This window comes from Ambystoma mexicanum, chromosome 7p, assembly GCF_040938575.1.
Source record: "Ambystoma mexicanum isolate Mex_15411 chromosome 7p, UKY_AmexF1_1, whole genome shotgun sequence".
In the NCBI taxonomy this organism is placed as follows: Eukaryota; Metazoa; Chordata; class Amphibia; order Caudata; family Ambystomatidae; genus Ambystoma; species Ambystoma mexicanum.
The window spans coordinates 30,403,479-30,423,300 of record NC_090939.1 but is presented as its reverse complement, the minus strand read 5'-3'; the positions used below and the strand labels follow the sequence as shown (position 1 = coordinate 30,423,300).

At 47.7% G+C, this 19,822-nt stretch overlaps 1 protein-coding gene across 5 annotated transcripts in view; it reads right to left on the bottom strand.

Moving 5' to 3' along the window:
* LOC138525644 (Fc receptor-like protein 5) overlaps positions 1–18,451 on the bottom strand; it is an 800,717-nt gene extending 782,266 nt beyond the window's left edge. For all 5 annotated transcript variants that reach the window (XM_069635697.1, XM_069635696.1, XM_069635699.1 and 2 more), the window contains exon 1: positions 18,361–18,451. In XM_069635697.1, the coding sequence (XP_069491798.1) occupies positions 18,361–18,406 (46 nt within the window). In that variant the 5' untranslated portion in view covers positions 18,407–18,451. The remainder of the gene's footprint in view (positions 1–18,360) is intronic.
* Between the last annotated feature and the right edge of the window lie 1,371 nt (positions 18,452–19,822).

The following is a 19,822-nucleotide window of genomic DNA, read 5'->3' as shown; positions in this document are numbered from 1 at the left end:
TTGTGAAATGTGTGCATGGGGATGTCAAAGAGTATCCTACCAGAGACATTACTTTGGGGATAGAGGGGGAGCAGATTCCAATAAAAGCAGCAGTGATACCTACACTACCAGCCCCAGTCCTGATAGGTACCGACTTACCCGGATTTGAAAAATGGCTAAAAGAAGCATCGTATTCCGGATCAGAACTGAAAGGGTGCCCACTTCGGGAACGGTTGTCACGGGCACAGAAAAGAGAGAATAAGTGGGGATGGAGGGCAGAAGCCCAGGAAATAGCCCTGATAGATTGGAAAGTAGAGGATCATATACCCTCATTCCGCACCGAAATAGAAACGGTTGACTCACTAAAACGGGCAAGAGAACAAGCTCATGACCCAACCCAAAATACAGGCTCCACCCCATATTTTAGAGAGAAGCAGGGTCTTTACTACAGGATAACTAGAGGGGTAGACCACACAGAAAAAGAACAGCTATTGGCACCTCTGTCCTATCGCAAGAATTTGGTGCAACTAGCACATGACCACAACACAGGGGGACACCTGGCAGAAAATATGACTCTGAAAAGACTACTCCTGAACTTCTACTGGCCGGGGATATATGCAGAGGTGGCTAAGTATTGTCAGGAATGTTCCATCTGCCAAAAGACCAGTAATCGTATTCCGCCTCGAGCCCCGTTGCAGAGGATGCCCCTTATTAAAGAGCCTTTCCAACGAATCGGGATGGATATTGTCGGCCCCATAGAACCTAGCAGCCGAGGGTATAAGTTTCTCTTGGTGATAGTGGACTATGCCACAAGATACCCGGAAGCGTTTCCCCTACGAGGTATCTCAGCTAAACAAGTCTGCGACGTCTTGCTCCCATATTACGCCCGAGTGGGAATACCCCAAGAAATAGTGACAGACCAAGGAAGCAATTTCATGTCCCTTGTAATGAAAGAAGTGTGTAAAACATTAGGAATAAAGCATCTGAAAACTTCTGTGTACCACCCACAAACTGATGGACTTGTGGAAAGATACAATCAGACCATAAAACAAATGTTAAGAAGGGCCACAAGTCCCACAGGAATGGGGTGGGACAGAACACTACCATGGGTACTGATGATACTGCGCGACACGCCCCAACCCTCCACAGGATTTTCCCCTTTTGAACTGTTATTTGGAAGGCAACCAAGATCTATTCTGAAAGTGTTAAAGAACACGTGGGAGAATCAAGAAGAGAAAACGTTGTCTGAGTATGTAAATGACTTACAAGAACATTTGGGGCACCTCCGGGAATTTGCACAAGAGAGGTTAGGTCGAGCCCAACTACAACAAGGAAAATATTACGACCAAGGAACCCGATTACGCACCTTTAAAGTGGGAGACAAAGTCCTGGTCCTATTACCAACAACTACCAATAAAATGCTGGCACAGTGGAAGGGTCCTTATCAGGTCACAAAAGTCTTAGGACCGGTGAACTATGAAATAGCCCAGCCCGACAGAAAAGAAAAAAACAAAAATTATCATGTAAACCTGCTCAAATTGTGGAGAGAGGATACCCCCAAATACTGAGTGCAGCCCTCTCAGAATTATCGGTGGCGGAACAGTTGGTGCCCAACGCACCCAGTGGTTTACATGACGTGATGGTCGGGCAACAACTGAGTAAGAACCAACTAGCAGAGTTGTTTGGATACCTTGATCCTGTATCAAAAGTATTTTCCAGACTGCCGGGGCGAACCAACCTGGTGTCGCACCACATAAAAACAGAAACAGGCAAAATAGTCCGCCTCAGACCTTATCGGATACCCGAGGCCAAACGGGAAGACATAAATAAGGAAATAAAGGAAATGCTGAGACTGGGCACCATCATACCATCCAAAAGCGCCTGGTGCTCACCAGTGGTACTCGTACCTAAGCCTGATGGGTCCACAAGATTTTGCATGGATTTTAGACAATTGAATGCCATATCTCGCTATGAAGCTTATCCCATGCCTAGAATTGATGAGTTATTAGAAAGGTTAGGAGCAGCAACATACCTAAGCACACTGGACCTCACAAAAGGGTATTGGCAAATACCACTGCACCCGGAGGATCAAGAAAAGACAGCGTTTGCAACCCCTCAAGGCCTCTTCCAGTTTACTGTCCTTCCTTTCGGTCTGCATGGGGCACCGGCCACTTTCCAAGCCCTGATGGACCAAATCCTAAGACCACATGAACCATATGCAGCTGCCTACTTGGATGATATAGTTATTTTCAGTACCACCTGGGAGGGACACTTATCCCATCTTAAAAAAGTAATCATGGCATTGGGAGAAGCCGGCTTGCACATAAACCCTAAAAAAACCAAACTGGCAGCAACCACTACCAAATACTTAGGATACTCAGTGGGTGGAGGAGTGATAACACCTCTGTTATACAAAGTACAAGCCATACAACAGCTCCAAGTGCCCACCACCCGGAAGGGGATACAAGCTTTTCTAGGATTTGTGGGATACTACAGAAGGTTCATTCCTCACTTTTCCTCTATAGCTGCCCCATTGACAGACGCCCTCAAAACCAACAAAACGCTAACAATCACCCCAGAAGTAACCCGGTCCTTTTATTCTCTGATCAAACTGATCGCTAACAGGCCGGTTCTACACTGCCCCGATTTTTCCAAGCCTTTCTTTTTACAAGCTGATGCTTCAGGGTGCGGCCTGGGGGCTGTACTATCACAGGGAACAGAAGATGAACTCATCCCAGTTGTTTTTATAAGCAGAAAACTGTTATCACACGAACTTCCATATTCAACCCTGGAAAAGGAGTGCTTAGCCATAAAATGGGCAGTGGAATCTTTACGTTACTATCTGCTGGGTAGACAGTTCACCATTTTCACGGACCATGCTCCTTTACGGTGGCTAGCAACACAGAAAGATTCCAATCACAGGGTATTGCGATGGTTTCTTACATTACAGCCATTCCGATTTGTAACCGTGCACAAACCAGGAAAATATCAATTGGTAGCGGACTATCTGTCTCGTTCCCTAGATCAGCCCGATCGGCATGATCCCTTGAGGGAGGTATGTGAGGATACACCCCCGGAGTCACCTAATTTGAACAGTGGCGGGACATCTAGCCCACTCACCAACATAAAGTTAACAGAACACCCTGTACCTACAGTCATGGACGGTGAAAACATGCCGCACATAATGAAAAAACCCACTCTGCCAGGAGATTCCAAAATAAAATCTACAGAGACTACATGTCAGAAAACTACTTCTCCCACAATGCACTATGCTGAATCACGAAGAAAAGCTGCCAAATCACTTAGTTCCAAAATGCATAGTGACCTTCACCTACCTTATTACCTCAGCAGAAGAAAGGCATTCGGAACGGACAGAATATCAGGAGGGCGGGTGGAATCCAATAATAACCAGGGAGGTCAGGTGGGAGAGCCCAGAGAGAAAAGCGAGGAAAGGGTGGGGTTGATTCATGAGAGCACGGAAAGATTGAACACACCTGGACTTGGGAGGGGAGGGGAGGACAGCATTTTTAACGCATGCATGGATTCAGAGAGGCTGTCTGTTCTTTCTTTATCCAGGGAGAAGGCGAGTGCAAGGAGAAATGGAAGGAGGAGGCAGCAGGTTTTAACTGGGCATACTGATTGCCAGAGCCACAGGCATGCAAGAAGTCCGTATGCGCGAACTCTCGCCGCAGAAAGACGCAGAGTCCCTCTGACAGGGGCTTACTTGAAAAGCACCATTTGGCCGGGATAAATGCTGGCTGTTAGACGACACGGGCATTGATTTATGGACTGTTTACTTTAACCCATGGAACCAAGGAAAGTGAAAGGAGTGCTTCCTTGAAAAAAACGAAAATCGTGCTTGTGTTGAAAACTGCATTTAAAGTTTTTTTTTTTTTGTTCTGAATAAAAGGATTTGGTGCATCCTCAAATACGCCTCCCGCCTGCTGATTAACAGATGCGCGGATTCATTTCCTGATACGGCCCGCAGATGCCTCTGGACCAATCAGGGTCTGGTGTGATGTCCACAGACATTGTACGCGCCCGCTGATCAGATGTTCAAAAACGTGAAGTGCATCATATTTTTTATAACGGTCGCCATGTCGGATCCGTGGACAGCCGCTGGTGTCCGCGGAAAGCATGCTGAGGAAAAAGTCTACAAAACACTTTCAGGGTTATTATGTGGCCAAAGGAGCGACTGGAAAGAGTGGTGGAGTGGAATGAAGTTGATATGGAGCTGTTTGTTTAGGTGTAAAAAAGGTGTCCAGGTGCTGCCGAGTCCAGGGTCGAATCTACTGTCCACGGACAGCGCAGTGAGGAAAAAGTCTGGAAAACAGATTTTGAGTTATCTGGTGGCCAAAAGAGGGCCTGGAAAGGGTGGGGGTGAAATAAAGTTGATATGAAGCTCATTTCATAGCTGAGAAAAAAGTGTGCAGGTGCCGCCAAGTGTGCAGACAGTGCGGTAGTCTGCGGACCCGTACGTGCCAGCAGGGACCTTTAAGGATGGCTGTCATGGAAAGAGGACATTAGGGGACTAACCAATCAGGTTTTGTGGTTGTGGAGGAGGAGTTGAAGTATACAGGATAGCAATTATTTTTGTTTGTTGGGTGTAGTGAGGATGGCCATGGCTATGAAGAAGCAGAGCTAGAGGATGGTGGTAGATTCTTGGATCCATTCGTTTAAGGTTTATAGTGAATCTCGTGCCATCTCTGCTACTATTAGATTGAAAGAAGTGGACGGTTTGAGGTATGCAGATTGTGGATTAAAGTAGGCAACTTTAATACCATTCTGTGAGAGTATGGCTCACTTTAAATGTCCAGATATCATTATTGTGCATTGTGGAGGCAACAGTTTGGGCTTTGTTACTTCAGGATCGTTGCAGTTTGCCATGAAGGACATGTTGAAAAGTCTAATGGAGCTGTTTCCAGCTGGAAAGATGATTTTTTCTGAAATCAAGGAAAGTCAAATATGGAAACTTCCAAACGTGTTCTGTTGTGAAATGGAAGAAGCAAGACAGCATGTCAAGAAAGGTTTACATGCTTTTTTATTTGGTTTAGGAATGACAATGCAAATATCAAACTGGATGGTGTAAATATTTTTCGAGGAGATGGAATGCATTTGACTGATGTCGGAAATCAGCTTTCTCTTTTGAATATACAAAATGCACTGAAATAATTTTTGTGGACTCCGGAAATATGTGGTGAAGTATGTATTTAGTAGTTGTGGTTGATAAAAAATAAAAACAGAAATAAATGAGAAGTAATTTTTGTGAATTAATTAAGTTCATTAGAATATTTGTTCGTTCAGTATATAAAACCCCAAATTTGTTTAAAAAAAGGTGCTTTTAAAAGGTATTGGCCAATTTGACAGAATATTGTTTGCTGTATGGCTCATTTGACCGAATTTAGGCTGTGCGAAATTATCGTACAACCAACAAGTCAGTCAAATGGCCTATGATATGATATGATATGGCATTTGTAATGCACCTATACACAAGTGTTTCAAGGTGTGATGAGGCAAGGAAGGGGGAACAGAGGGAAGACAGAGACAACAATCTTACTAGGCCAAGTGACATTGCGATCGCGCAATTGCAGGGGAGCGGGAGGGGAAAAGTGCCAGGGGAAAGGGGAGAGGGCAGTGCTGTACATGGGATCAAATCAATTACAAGAAGTGTGGCCAGCAGGTGGCAGGTGTAAGGGTAGGTGCAGACAGCAGGTGTCCAAAAGTGCAGGTAGGGGGACTGTAGTGTTACAGATCCAGACCCCAGTGCAAGGGTTGCCGGGAGGCAGTGCGGGTGTGCAACTGGGCGGGCAGGGATGTGGGCCCGAAATCAGAGGGTAGCCAGGTGACCAGTGCAGTATCAGACAGGAAATCAGTAGGCTAGAGGAAGAGAGAAGGCAGAAGCAAACAGGAAGGTCTTAAGGTGCTTCCGGAACCAGAGATGGTTCTCCTCAAGTTTCAGGGAGGCAGGGAGGCTGTTCCAGAGGGAGACCCCAGGCAAAGAAAGAGATCTACCACCAACTCATTGCTTGGAGAAGCAACTGACCCTGAGGGAGTTGGAGGTGGAGGAGCAAAGAGCTCGAGTAGGAAGGTATTTATGAAGAGAGAGTTGTAGCTATTGAGGACCCAGGCCCCAGAAGGCCTTGTGGACAATGCAGAGGGTCTTGAACTTAATCCATGCAGCCACTGGGAGCCAATACAGAGATTTCAGTGCTGGAGCGATACGATCCCTGGGTTTGAGGCCAAAGACAAGTCTCGCAGTCCTGTTCTGGATGAGTTGCAGAGTGCAGAGAGTAGAAGCAGGCAGCTTTAGAAAGAGGCTGTTGTAGTAGTCCAGCCTAGAGAGAACCAGAGATCTAGAGACAGTGAGCTTCTGGTGGAAGGAGAGGAAAGAAAGAATACCTCTGAAGAGGTGCACTTGTAGTTTGAATTCTTAGAGACATCAGAGATGTGAGGAGAAAAGAAGAGTGTGAAGTCGAAGATGACCCCGAGGTTCTTAGCGTCACAGATGGGAGCAAGAAGAGGGTCAAGGGAGGCCAGCCAGAGAGTGACAGGAAAGGAGGTTGCAGGTGTGCCGATGAGGAGAATCTCCGTCTTACTGGCATTAAGGCAGAAATCGTTGGTGGCACACCACTACTGGATAGCAGACAGACAGTCAGAGATGAGAGAAGGAGAAGAGGTGGCAGAGGGGAGCCTGAAAATGAGCTGAGTGTCATCCGCATAGTACTGAAAGTTGCAGCAGAGAACAGAAATGCGGTGGGCGAGAGGTACCAGGTATTGGTCGAACAGCCAGGGAGAGAGGTTAGACCGCTGGGGAACACCACAGGTAGAGAGTGAGATAGAGGAAAGGAAGGACCCAAATTGTGCCTGGGAGGGTCGATCAGAGAGGAACAAGGTCAGCCATGCCAGGGCCTGATCAGTAATACCCAGGTTATGACAGAGACGATTGAGCAGGATAGTATGGTTGACCATGTCAAAGGCAGAAGAGAGATCGAGTAAGTTGAGGACAGAGGGGAGATTAGAATCAAGGTTAGAGAGCAGGTTTTCACTGATGTTCAGTAGAGCAGTTTCTGTGCTTCTGGCTGCTCTGAAGCCTGACTGATGGTCATAGAGACAACCAACAGATTCAGTGTGAAGATTATGCTGGGTGATGGACAGCTGTTCCAGGAGTTTGCCCAGAAAAGGAGTGATGGAGATCGGGCGATAGTTAGCCGGGCCGGTAGGGGTCGATGAGGTTTTCTTGAGAAGAGGGTGCACAAGAGAGTGCTTCAGCGGGGAGTCGAAGGTTCCAGTCGCAAAGGAGTGGTTGTAGAAGTCAGTCATATGGTTCCATTATAGCGAACAAGGGGAACAGGAGTTGTGGGGTTGTCCCCCGCTTCCCTTGCTCTCTATAATGGGAATGGGGGTTGCAGGGGTGTTTCTGCTTCTGGGACATTGGAAGCGGGGGACTTTAAAAAAAAAAAAGAAATAGGGACCCTGCAGCGTCTGTTCTGACCCGCGTTGCAGGGATGGAACTGATGCTGCAGGGTCAGATGGAAAGCGGACGGTGAAAGGTAAGTAGGGGAGGGAGGTGGGGATGTATTGGGGCGGGATGGAGGGGTGGATGGATTGATATGATTTTAAAAAGCCTTTTAAAAACCACCATTTTTGAAGAAAAACAAGTTAATTGATTTTAATTCTCCTTCCCCACGCCTGGAATTTTCTGGATGTCCGTGGACATTCGTACTGTCCGCGAACTATGCAGACTGCAAAAGGTCCTTTGATTTTTATTTTATTTTGTTCTATTTTTTAACTCTGTAAGGTGACTCCAAAAGGAACTTTCTGGCTTTTATATTTTTGGGGATTTCATTTTTTTGTAGGAGAAGCGAGGAGGTAAGGTGGGGAGGGAAGGGAGGGAAGGGGCACCAACCACAGATACGGAGGGGGAGGTGGACAGGGGAAGATGTTGGGCATGCCTTAAATTAAAGGTAGGCGGCAGTGTTTCTTGTGCTCCTTGACCGTGACCTCGAAAGGACTATGAAACTGCTCCCCTCTCCACAGTGTTGAGTCACAGTACAGACTATTTTGACCCTCGATAGGTAAGGGTCAACAGTGTTCGGTATGGCATGCAAGGCAGCCGGTGGTATCCTCTGCCCCACAGCATTAGCTTGTGTGGTGGCAGGAGCGGTTGAGGAAGATAACCTACTTCTCCTTGAGGAAGGAATAGCCTTTTTTAGAGCACCTGTAGCATCGCATGGAGGTGGTCACAAATGAGTACTGCAGAGGTTGTTCGCGGCTGAGTACGACCCTGAACTCAATGCTTTCAACCTTGGCAGCCCAAGCTTTTGGTACAGCTACAATGGTTTTAAAGAACCGCCACACCAATGACTCTCTCTGGGTGCTGGAGGTAGGAACCTCTTCTACCTCATCTTCCTGTTCCGCGTCATTCTCCTCTGCATCATCGCGATTGTTCCCCTATCCAGGCCCTCCACATGGTGATGGTGTTGGTGGTGACCCCTGGCAATGTGGGATGGCCATGACAGATGCCATTCTTGAACTCCTTGAAGTCTCTTGGAAGTAGCTCTCAAAATATGCTCTTTCCTGGTCTGCCAGATTGAGAATGACTAAAAGTGATGCGCGAGTCCCTACAGAGAGATCGTCCGCAGACTTCCCGAGTTGAAAATAGGCCTTAAAATAAGTTAACAGATGAACTAAGAATACGTCTAGGAGCTCTGGAAGGGTAAACTTTCAACTTGAAAAATCCTAGATTGGCTGCAGTCATGGCCACAGTCTGTGCACACGTTGGCACACTGCATGTGCCCCGTGACATGATGACGTCCGTGGAGCGTCCGTGGCGGCAGCGGGTGTCAGTGGACATCGGTGGGCGGGAGATTCTGGGTGCATGCGCGCGGATGTCCACAAATGGGCACGTTGTCCATGGACTAATTTAAAATGCGTCATGCAAGACCAGACAGGCACAGACAGGGCGCAGTGTCGACAGACGCCCCATTGCGCAAACGAACCCTTTGAATGCTCGAGATGTTCACGGACTATTGATTGGGGTTTTTAAAAAGAAAAGAATTTATTACATGATAATATGCAAGACATTTATATTAGCTAAAATCAATTTATTTATGAAAGGGATGGGGTATCAGAATGAGAAACATAAATGGGAGAGTTTGGAATTTCAATAAAGTCATCATCTGGGGAGGGAGGGAGAGAGATTTCATCAAACCATCTTTCAAACCATGTTTTGTGAATTTGATTGGGGTGAGTGCTGCGGGGAAGAGGGACAGGTACAAGTAGGAGAGTGGTAATCAACATTTTGTAATAACATGATTTTTAACATCATTTAAAGGTTCTTTAAAGTCATAGCTAAGTTCATCCAATTTCGAAGGCAAGATCATTATTTCATTCTGTACAGTTGGGGTTTGGGATTGTATTTCGGATGGTTGGGATTCTGTATAATTAATCTGTGGTGTAGCTTCTTCATGTAAACTATGTATTATAAGAAACAAAGAAATTATTATTTCAATGAGGTCCCCATAAATTATAATATGTTTTTTATATTGAAATATGTATTGTTTACCTCTAGAGATTTTATCTTCCCTCATTTCTTCTTTGGGAAAATTTTCTTCTAGCCACTGAAGTGTGTTTTGCCATTTCTGTTTAAATAAGATGTGGTGATATTTGTTATGAGAAATATTTATATAATGAATTAGAGTAATTTGGTTAAGATGCTCAACTTATAGAAAGAGTACTTTTTTGGCAGCTTGTAACTTTGGCATCGTTTGACGAATGGTCGCCAAACTTTGAGGAGAGGCGCATGCTGATTGGATGTTTGAAAATGTGAGATGCGTCATCATTTTAGAAATGGTTGAAATATCGGATGGGTGGATCATGACCTTTGTCCGTGGATAGTGCGGTGAGGAAAAGAGGTCTGGAAAATATATTTTGGGTTATTTTGAGGACAAAGGAGGGCCTGGAAAGGGTGGGGGAATGGAAACAAGTTGAGATAGTGCTCTTTTTGTAGGTGAAAAAAACAGCAGGTGCTGTCGTGTCTGCCGTAAAATTTTCTGTCCGCCGACGTTATTGGGATTGGGGGGTGGAGGGGTCTGGGTGAGTCCTGTTATTTGAAGGTGTATTGTACATTCTTGTTTTATGGTTTAATTATATTGTGTTGTTGTGAATCTGGCCACTGGCAACGCATAGTACAGTAATATTTGTATAGCATTATAGGTACTTTAGGGGGAGTATACCGTATTTGTAATATGATGGAATGATATAATTGAAGTGTATTCGTATTTATGACTGTAGTATAATTGAGGATAGTGCTCCTTGATCCCTCCTCTGCCTTTTCTATCCAACCAGTCCTCCAACCACTCTAACCTCACCATTCTATCCTCATTAAACAATCACATGATACCTTTGGCATCATGGACCGCGCACTGGACTGGTTGACCTGTTTTCCTCACTAACCGCCCTTCTCAGCTGCAACTGGAGCATTTGCATGTCACCACCTCACTCTCTGCCTGCAGCGTACCCCAGGGTTCTAGCCAATTGTTGTGGCTCTTCAATATCAATCTCGTCCCTCAGACTCACCTGATCTCCTTCTTCTCTTCTCATTTCCATTGTTATGTTGATGACACACATCTTTCCTTGAAATATCCCTGTACAACTTTCTTCTCCCCTGTTTTATCACTGATTGTCTGACTGCCATCCAAGCATTGTGTACGGCTACCAATCTCTGCCTCAATGCCAGAAAGACTAAGATCATTGTTATTGGGACACCTGTGCCCTGTTTTCCTACTACCCACTGGATGCCCTCGTTGGGCCCTCTCCCCTTACCATACTGTGATGCCAAAAACCTTGGGGTCATCTTTGACTCCTCTCTCTCATTTACTCTTTACATGTTGGAGATTGTAAACAAGGCCCACTTTCAGCTTCACCTCCTTGCCGGCATTCTACCATTCCTCACCTTCTCCCAGAATCTGAATGTCTCTAGAGACCTAGTCCTCTCCTCTTTAGGCTGGACTACTGCAACAGCCTCTTCCTCTACCGACCCCTTTGTTAGGGCTGCAAGATTTATCCTTGGCCTCAAGCCCAGGGAACGTATCGCTACAGCTTTAAAATGTGTACATTGGCTCCTGTTGGCCGCAAGGATAAATAAATCAAGATCCTATGTGTCATTGACAAGGCTTTCTGGGGCTTGGGACCACACTATCTCCAACTTTGTCCACCTAAACACTCCCCTGCTAGAGCCCTCTGCTCCTCTAACTCAATTCTCTTCTTGTCAAACGCTTTTCAAAAAAGAGGGCGGAAGGCATGTCTCCCTCTTCGACCTGTGCCTCTCATTGGAACAGCTTTCCTGCTCATCTCAGACTTGAGCTGGACTTTCTTAAGTTCCAGAAACTTCTCAAAACCCTGCTTTTCTCTTCCTGTTTTCCTTAATCCATTCCCTGCTAACTCACACCACTGCCACTGAGACTGGTGGCCAGGTCCCTCATGAACCTCACAGGTTTCAGGCCCTCAGGGAAGAAGGATAGCCCATGGGTAACTCATTCGTCTTGGAAGCAAGACAACATAGTGTAACACAGGTTTGAATCCCAACCCTGTGCTTAGAAACCTCTCGCTGGTATTAAGCGCGTTATAAAAGAACAAGTATTATTATATCTAATCGATACCAGCTCATCCCCTCCCCACCCTCTTCAGCGCTGCCCCTGTGGGTCTACAGCCTGGTGGCTGTGTACCCCACCCTGGGGATTCCTCTGTCCCGGCAGTTAGCCAGTGTCCTCCCAACTTAGCATCCCTTGGCACTTTCCTCCTGGGCTCCCATCAGCACTAGGCCATCCCTACTCCCCCTTCCATTCACGCACTTCTTTTACTGCACAATGCATATGTGCATTTATAGCAGCAGTGTGTGCAAGTGTTTGTATAAGTAAGGGACATGCAGATGCAAAAGATATGTAGAACATTGTTAAGTGGCAGTTGGTGTGTGGAAGTTTAATATGTTGATAGAGTTATTTGTAGAGGTTTTTGAAGTGATTGGTGGATGGATGTGTGGCTGTTTGAAAGCAGGCAATGAGGGAGTGTTACAAATATAAAGGTAAACGTGGTAGAAGGGCTGTCCTGTGTGATGGTGGGCATGTACCATCCGGGTCTTTTTATGATGCATGGCCCGGAAAGGGGACTGCAGAGACCGCATATAGTCATGAACGTCCATGGATGTCCTTGTTTTATGCTACAGAAAAGTATTTGGGACAGAAAATTGTTTCTGTGCTTTTTTCTTTTTCTCTAGTATACAATTGTCCATTATTTCCATTAGCATAGTACAAAATGCGAATGGAAATGTTGGAGAATGTTATTGAGTCTAACTATGAACTTACAGTTTTTTAGTATCATGCATGCAATGGATGGGATTCGCAGAATAACTCTGAGTCCAAATAATCGAACCAACTCAGGAAGATGGCCAAGGTTGCTGTTTTATGGACAATTATATAAAACAGGGAGGTTACAACAGACATCAATGGACGTTCGTTCAGTTCTCGACAAATTTCACATAAAAACATCCTTATATGCAAAAAATACATCAGCTGTGATGTCATACTATGTGGCAAATAAGATAAACCTACGAGGGATTATGATACCGTCAAGGGGAACATCTAAGTATACCATCTATAAGGGCTGAGATTGTGATTGGCTGTCTACTGTCAGGTGGACAACGTATGCCTACCTCTAAAACATGTAATATTCAACTCTGTTAAGTACACAGTATATCATTGGCTCTCAAATTATAAGGCCCTTCGTTATACGGCCTTGTACAATTGGTTGGCATGCTCGTGCCATATCTGGTTCATTCGGTTCACTTAACAGCACGTAAACTCATACCCAGTGCCAGGGGGTGGACTTGACTTTACCTCCCAAGCCAATTAGCCCAACATCTCTCATCATCCATGCCTTCTGCCATGCAGATTGTCTTTGAACTTGGCCTTGCAACGTATCCTTGGCTGTGGGAATATATGGGATACAGGCTTTCATTATTGTTGTTCTAGGACTCCAAGCTCTACTCTATTTCCATCTTCAGCTCATGTGACAAGAGACCATGATTCTGATCTATTCTGCAGCATTTAAATGTCTAAAATGATTAACACTTGGCACTCTTGGTGTTCTTTCCTTGCCCCTGGATAAGGGATGATTCATCCTTCTAATGCTTATTGCTCTCGAGAATAGATAACTGACCTTGTCTAGTTCTGTTTTTTGATGCCAGGCCAGACACCCCTGTCAGGCTCTTCCAGGATTTCAGCTTATTAGTGCTGCGAAACAATTTTCTGTCTTTCTTCTTCATGGGTTTCAGCTTACTAAAATTCATGACACCAATATCCAGCTTCTATACAATGGTGGCTTTGCCTGCAGTCTATTCACTACGTATTGCCAGCTTCTATGATCAATTAGTCTACTTGCATTTCAGCGTTTGTACAATCATTGAACGGTTGCATTTCTATAGCACTTCACATGCGTGCAATCTTCTTTTCTGCATATGAAAGGCTACTCGATTCTAAACTTCATCATCAGTTTCCGAAAGATCCATACATTCTCATCAGCCAGTATCCTCAGTGTGTCACGCTCGTCTCTTGTGACGACACTGGCTTCTCTTTCACTCCTTCTCATATTCCTTCAGTGAGTTCCTCCCTCAGATTGTCGTCTCTTCGGGGGTACATTCGATAGGGTTTTCTCAGTGGATACCTTTTCTGAAACACTCGCTGTGGAATTGGCACAACTGCTGGTGTCAAACATGGCGCCGTCTCTGACTTGCAACAAATAGGAGGCGGGGGCTGCTCCTCTGCAACTATTTTACTGAAAATGTAAAGTAGATGGAAACTATAAAATAATTTTCTTTTAGTTCTATTATTTAACTGTGAAAAGTGGTTCCTAAAGGAACCTTTTTGTTTGGTGTTTTTTAATTTTGAAACGTAGGGAGTGTTTTTTGGAAAGTAGACACTTACAAACACACCACAATGGGCCGTTGTACATGTACATGTATTTAGGTTTTTGAACAATGTAGGCCTGTTTTCCAGGGGGAAAAGTTCTCCACAGCACCCACAACCCTCATCCTTAGGGAAGATCACATACAAGCAGCCACAGCCCTCAGCCCTAGGGAAGATCCAGCACCCACAGACCTCTGCCATAGAGAATATCCAGCACGTACAGCCTTCAGCCATAGCAAGGATCCAACACCCCCAGCCCTCAGCTTTACGGGGGATCCAGTACCCTCAGCCCTCAGCCCAAGGGAAGATTCAGCACCCAACACCTTCGCTATAGGGGAGATCCAGCACTCAAAACCCTCAGCCATAGGGAGGATCCAGCACCCACAGCCCTCAGCCATACGGAGGATCCAGGACCCACAGCCCTCAGTCATTAGAGAGATCCAGCACCCAAAGCCCTCAGCCATTGGGAAGATCCAGCACTCACAACCCTCAGCCATAGGGAGGATCCAGCACCCACAGCCCTCATCCATAGGGAGGATCCAGCACCCACAGCTCTCAGCCATTGGGAAGATCCAGCACTCACAACCCTCAGCCATACAGAGGATCCAGCACCCACAGCCCCCCGCCATTGGGAAGATCCAACACCCACAGCCTCAGCCATACAGAGGATCCAGCAGCAATAGCTTTCAGTCGATAGGGAGATCCAGCACCCACAGCTCTCAGCCATAGGGAGGATCCAGCACCCACAGCCCTCATCCATAGGGAGGATCCAGCGCCCACAGCTCTCAGCCATTGGGAAGATCCAGCACTCACAGCCCTCAGCCATACAGAGGATCCAGCACCCACAGCCTCAGCCATACAGAGGATCCAGCACCCATAGCCTTCAGTCATTAGGGAGATGCAGCACCCACAGCCCTCAGCCATAGGGAGGATCCAGCACCCACAGCCCTCAGCCATAGGGAGGATCCAGCACCCACAGCCCTCAGCCATACGGAGGATCCAGCACTCACAACCCTCAGCCATAGGGAGGATCCAGCACCCACAGCCCTCATCCATAGGGAGGATCCAGCACCCACAGCTCTCAGCCATTGGGAAGATCCAGCACTCACAACCCTCAGCCATACAGAGGATCCAGCACCCACAGCCCCCCGCCATTGGGAAGATCCAACACCCACAGCCTCAGCCATACAGAGGATCCAGCACCCATAGCTTTCAGTCGTTAGGGAGATCCAGCACCCACAGCCCTCAGCCATAGGGAGGATCCAGCACCCACAGCCCTCAGCCATACCTAGGATCCAGAACCCACAGCCCTCAGTCATTAGAGAGATCCAGCACCCAAAGCCCTCAGCCATAGGGAAGATCCAGCACCCACAGCCCTCAGCCATAGGAGGGATCCAGCACCCACAGCTCTCAGCCATTGGGAAGATCCAGCACCCACAGCCTCAGCCATACAGAGGATCCAGCACCCATAGCTTTCAGTCGTTAGGGAGATCCAGCACCCACAGCCCTCAGCCATAGGGAGGATCCAGCACCCACAGCCCTCAGCCATACCTAGGATCCAGAACCCACAGCCCTCAGTCATTAGAGAGATCCAGCACCCAAAGCCCTCAGCCATAGGGAAGATCCAGCACCCACAGCCTCAGCCATACAGAGGATCCAGCACCCATAGCTTTCAGTCGTTAGGGAGATCCAGCACCCACAGCCTTCAGCCAGAGGGAGGATCCAGCACCCACAGCCCTCAGCCATACAGAGGATCCAGGACCCACAGCCGTCAGTCATTAGAGAGATCCAGCACCCAAAGCCCTCAGCCATAGGGAAGATCCAGCACCCACAGCCCTCAGCCATACGGAGGATCCAGCACCCACAGTTCTCAGCCATTGGGAAGATCCAGCACCCACAGCCTCAGCCATACAGAGGATCCAGCACCCACAGCCTCAGCCATACGGAGGATCCAGCACCCATAGGCTTCAGTCATTAGAGAGATCCATCACCCACAGCTCTCAGCCACAGGGGGGATCCAGCACCCACTGCCCTCAGTCACAGGAGGGATCCAGCACCCACTGCCCTCAGTCACCGGAGGTATCCAGCACCCAAAGCCCTCAGCCATAGGGAAGATCCAGCACCCACAGCCCTCAGCCATACGGAGGATCCAGCACCCACAGCTCTCAGCCATTGGGAAGATCCAGCACTCACAACCCTCAGCCATAGGGAGGATCCAGCACCCACAGCCCTCATCCATAGGGAGGATCCAGCACCCACAGCTCTCAGCCATTGGGAAGATCCAGCACTCACAACCCTCAGCCATACAGAGGATCCAGCACCCACAGCCCCCCGCCATTGGGAAGATCCAACACCCACAGCCTCAGCCATACAGAGGATCCAGCACCCATAGCTTTCAGTCGTTAGGGAGATCCAGCACCCACAGCCCTCAGCCATAGGGAGGATCCAGCACCCACAGCCCTCAGCCATACCTAGGATCCAGAACCCACAGCCCTCAGTCATTAGAGAGATCCAGCACCCAAAGCCCTCAGCCATAGGGAAGATCCAGCACCCACAGCCCTCAGCCATAGGAGGGATCCAGCACCCACAGCTCTCAGCCATTGGGAAGATCCAGCACCCACAGCCTCAGCCATACAGAGGATCCAGCACCCATAGCTTTCAGTCGTTAGGGAGATCCAGCACCCACAGCCTTCAGCCAGAGGGAGGATCCAGCACCCAGAGCCCTCAGCCATACAGAGGATCCAGGACCCACAGCCCTCAGTCATTAGAGAGATCCAGCACCCAAAGCCCTCAGCCATAGGGAAGATCCAGCACCCACAGCCCTCAGCCATACGGAGGATCCAGCACCCACAGCTCTCAGCCATTGGGAAGATCCAGCACCCACAGCCTCAGCCATACAGAGGATCCAGCACCCACAGCCTCAGCCATACGGAGGATCCAGCACCCATAGGCTTCAGTCATTAGAGAGATCCATCACCCACAGCTCTCAGCCACAGGGGGGATCCAGCACCCACTGCCCTCAGTCACAGGAGGGATCCAGCACCCACTGCCCTCAGTCACCGGAGGTATCCAGCCCCCAAAGCCCTCAGCCATAGGGAAGATCCAGCACCCACAGCCCTCAGCCATACGGAGGATCCAGCACCCACAGCTCTCAGCCATTGGGAAGATCCAGCACTCACAACCCTCAGCCATACAGAGGATCCAGCACCCATAGCTTGCAGTCGTTAGGGAGATCCAGCACCCACAGCCTTCAGCCAGAGGGAAGATCCAGCACCCACAGCGCCCAGCCATACGGAAGATCCAGCACCCACAGCCCTCAGCCATAGGGACGATCCATCACCCACAGCTCTCAGCCACAGGGGGGATCCAGCACCCACTGCCCTCAGTCACAGGAGGGATCCAGCACCCACAGCCCTGAGTCAAAGGGGGCAAGTTTTGATGTGTGCTGTTTTGTGCACACACTTGGCACGTTGCTGAACCATTGTTGCTTCCAGTTAGTAACAACATTTTGAAGCAGGCCCTAAATTAAAATTGTGATTAAATTACACTGCAAGCTATTATAATGGGAACATTCACAACCATAACAACAATGTTTTGTAAAGAATTACTTCCTTTAGTGATTTTGGAATGTTGGCTGCTGATCAGTTCATGCTTTTTAAAATTGAATGTAGCCATTTAATGATAGCTGGGTGCAGGCAGAATGTTTGCAACATAAGTTATCAGCCCAAATGCATGCATTAGGACTTTGCCGAATGTTCCAATTCCAGGCTCTCACTTGATTATAACCAATGCATTTTTTCACTCGCACTTTGCACTTTTGGAATTAGTGAAAGGCACAGCTTCACTCCTGCACGCATCTGCTTTTACATACAACTCGAATGACACTGTGCACAACACTGATCACTACAAAAAATGTGAACTGTAGCTACACACGTAACGGACTATCCTCCTACACCCCCTCCAGCTTATTCCCCGAGTGTGCATCTCTCCAGCCATACACATGCCAACTAGACATGGGTGGCTAGCAAGGACTCGCCTAAAGGCCATTATGCACACACGCGTGCGTACTGGCATCTCCTAACTTTCCCATACTCCGGAATGTGGTCCCTCAGAGGGTGTTCAACCACAGCGCTTTGGGACATACTCATGGTGAAAGGTGCTACACAAATGACAAAATAAAAGGAAAATAGCGAAGATGAAACACAAGCACCGGCAGCACTCAAACTCATAAACTTAAGATTGCACGCTCTCAGTGAGTCTTGGCTCGGGAGGATAGCTCAGGGGCAACGTGCTCGCCTTGGAAGCAAAGAATGTGGAGCAACCAGGTTCAATCCCCTCTGCATGCTTAGAGACCTCTGGGTATTAAGCGCGTTATAAATAACCAATTACAATGACTTGAAAGAAGCTAAAGTCGTCTTACCAAAATACGCGAAGACGAGCAGAAAGAGGCAGAGCGGCACCGCCATGATGGGCCTGTGGGGACTCACTGGCTGAGCTGAGGCTGCAGGAGTTAAAATACAGAGAAAGCGGAAGCGGGGCCGAGTGATAGCCCCAGTAGAATTCTGCAGAACTTGAAATAGGAAGTGAAAGTTTCCAGACAGGAAGTCTCTACAGGCAGGCACGGGTTCATGTAGGCTGGTGCAACACCCGACCTAAACCCTACTCTCTTCGTGCACCTACGGATTTGGAACCGGGGGCAACTCGATGCTGCAGAGTTAGGCTCCAGATCCCAGCACTCATGTCCGCTGGGGAAGGGGAGACACCATTCTGTTTTTGCTTAATCACTTTTTATTTATGTTTACAATTTTCCAGTTTCTTCTAATTTTCCAAAAATATGTAATCCCAAAAGCAGTGTTTCATCAACTTGTGAATGGCCCAACACAGCATGGTGTGTTTGAAGACTCGGGTGTTTAACTAAAAGACTATAGAATGAAATGGAGTCCAAGATGCAGGGTTATTGCCGTCACGTGACTTAGCCTTGCCCAGAAATGCCGCCCCATTGGCTATCAGAGCACCAGGCTGCACCAGGCCTTGGCTATCGTCCGGCTCACGCCGTGGAGATGGCACGAGGCAATGCAGGGACCACCTTCCCTCTGAGGGCCTTGCTGTGCTGCTTCCACTCTTCCAGGAAGAGGTTCCCCCCGCTTGGCTGAAGTGACAGTGTGTGAAGGTTGACGAGATACCCCCATGGCCATCAGCTTGTGTTGCTCGGGGCGCCCCTGGGTCCATGCCTGCAATGTGGCCAGACCATGGCCACTCAACATTGCTCATAAGCTCTTTCTTCCGTGGAGGAAGCTCAGAATAGCTAAGCGGTGTCCCCCCACCAACCTGACCATAGACCCTATGCCATTGGACCAGGCCAGTCAAGAGTACACCCCAAAGTCCACATAGCCCGAGTTAGGCAGTATATAGGGTATACACATTAGGTACAAAAATACAGTAGCACAAGCAAACACTGACCATAGCTTGGGTATACAAGTATATAATTATTTATTTAAAAACACACTTGTAAAAATACACTGGCAATAATATGTCAAGCAAATTCAAACACAGTCACTAGATGTTAGGGAGAATTCTCTCTTTAGGCTGAATGTCCTAATCTAGTGAGTCCCCCAGCAGCTTTGCTGGATTTCTGGAGTTTGTTTTTTTCTCCTGCCAAGAGTGAGACTCTTTTTCTCCCACTCTTGGACATGATTTATGGTGTTCCTTTGACTGTTAATGTGTTTTATGGACTATGGGGTCCTTTACTCCATAGGGTCTCATGTGTTTTTCCTATGTGTGTTACACAGCACCCTGCGTGCAGTAACACAGGGGTGTCATAGTGACACCCCACCATAGACTCCATACCCTGGGACTGACTACTGTCTCCCAGGGCATGTAAA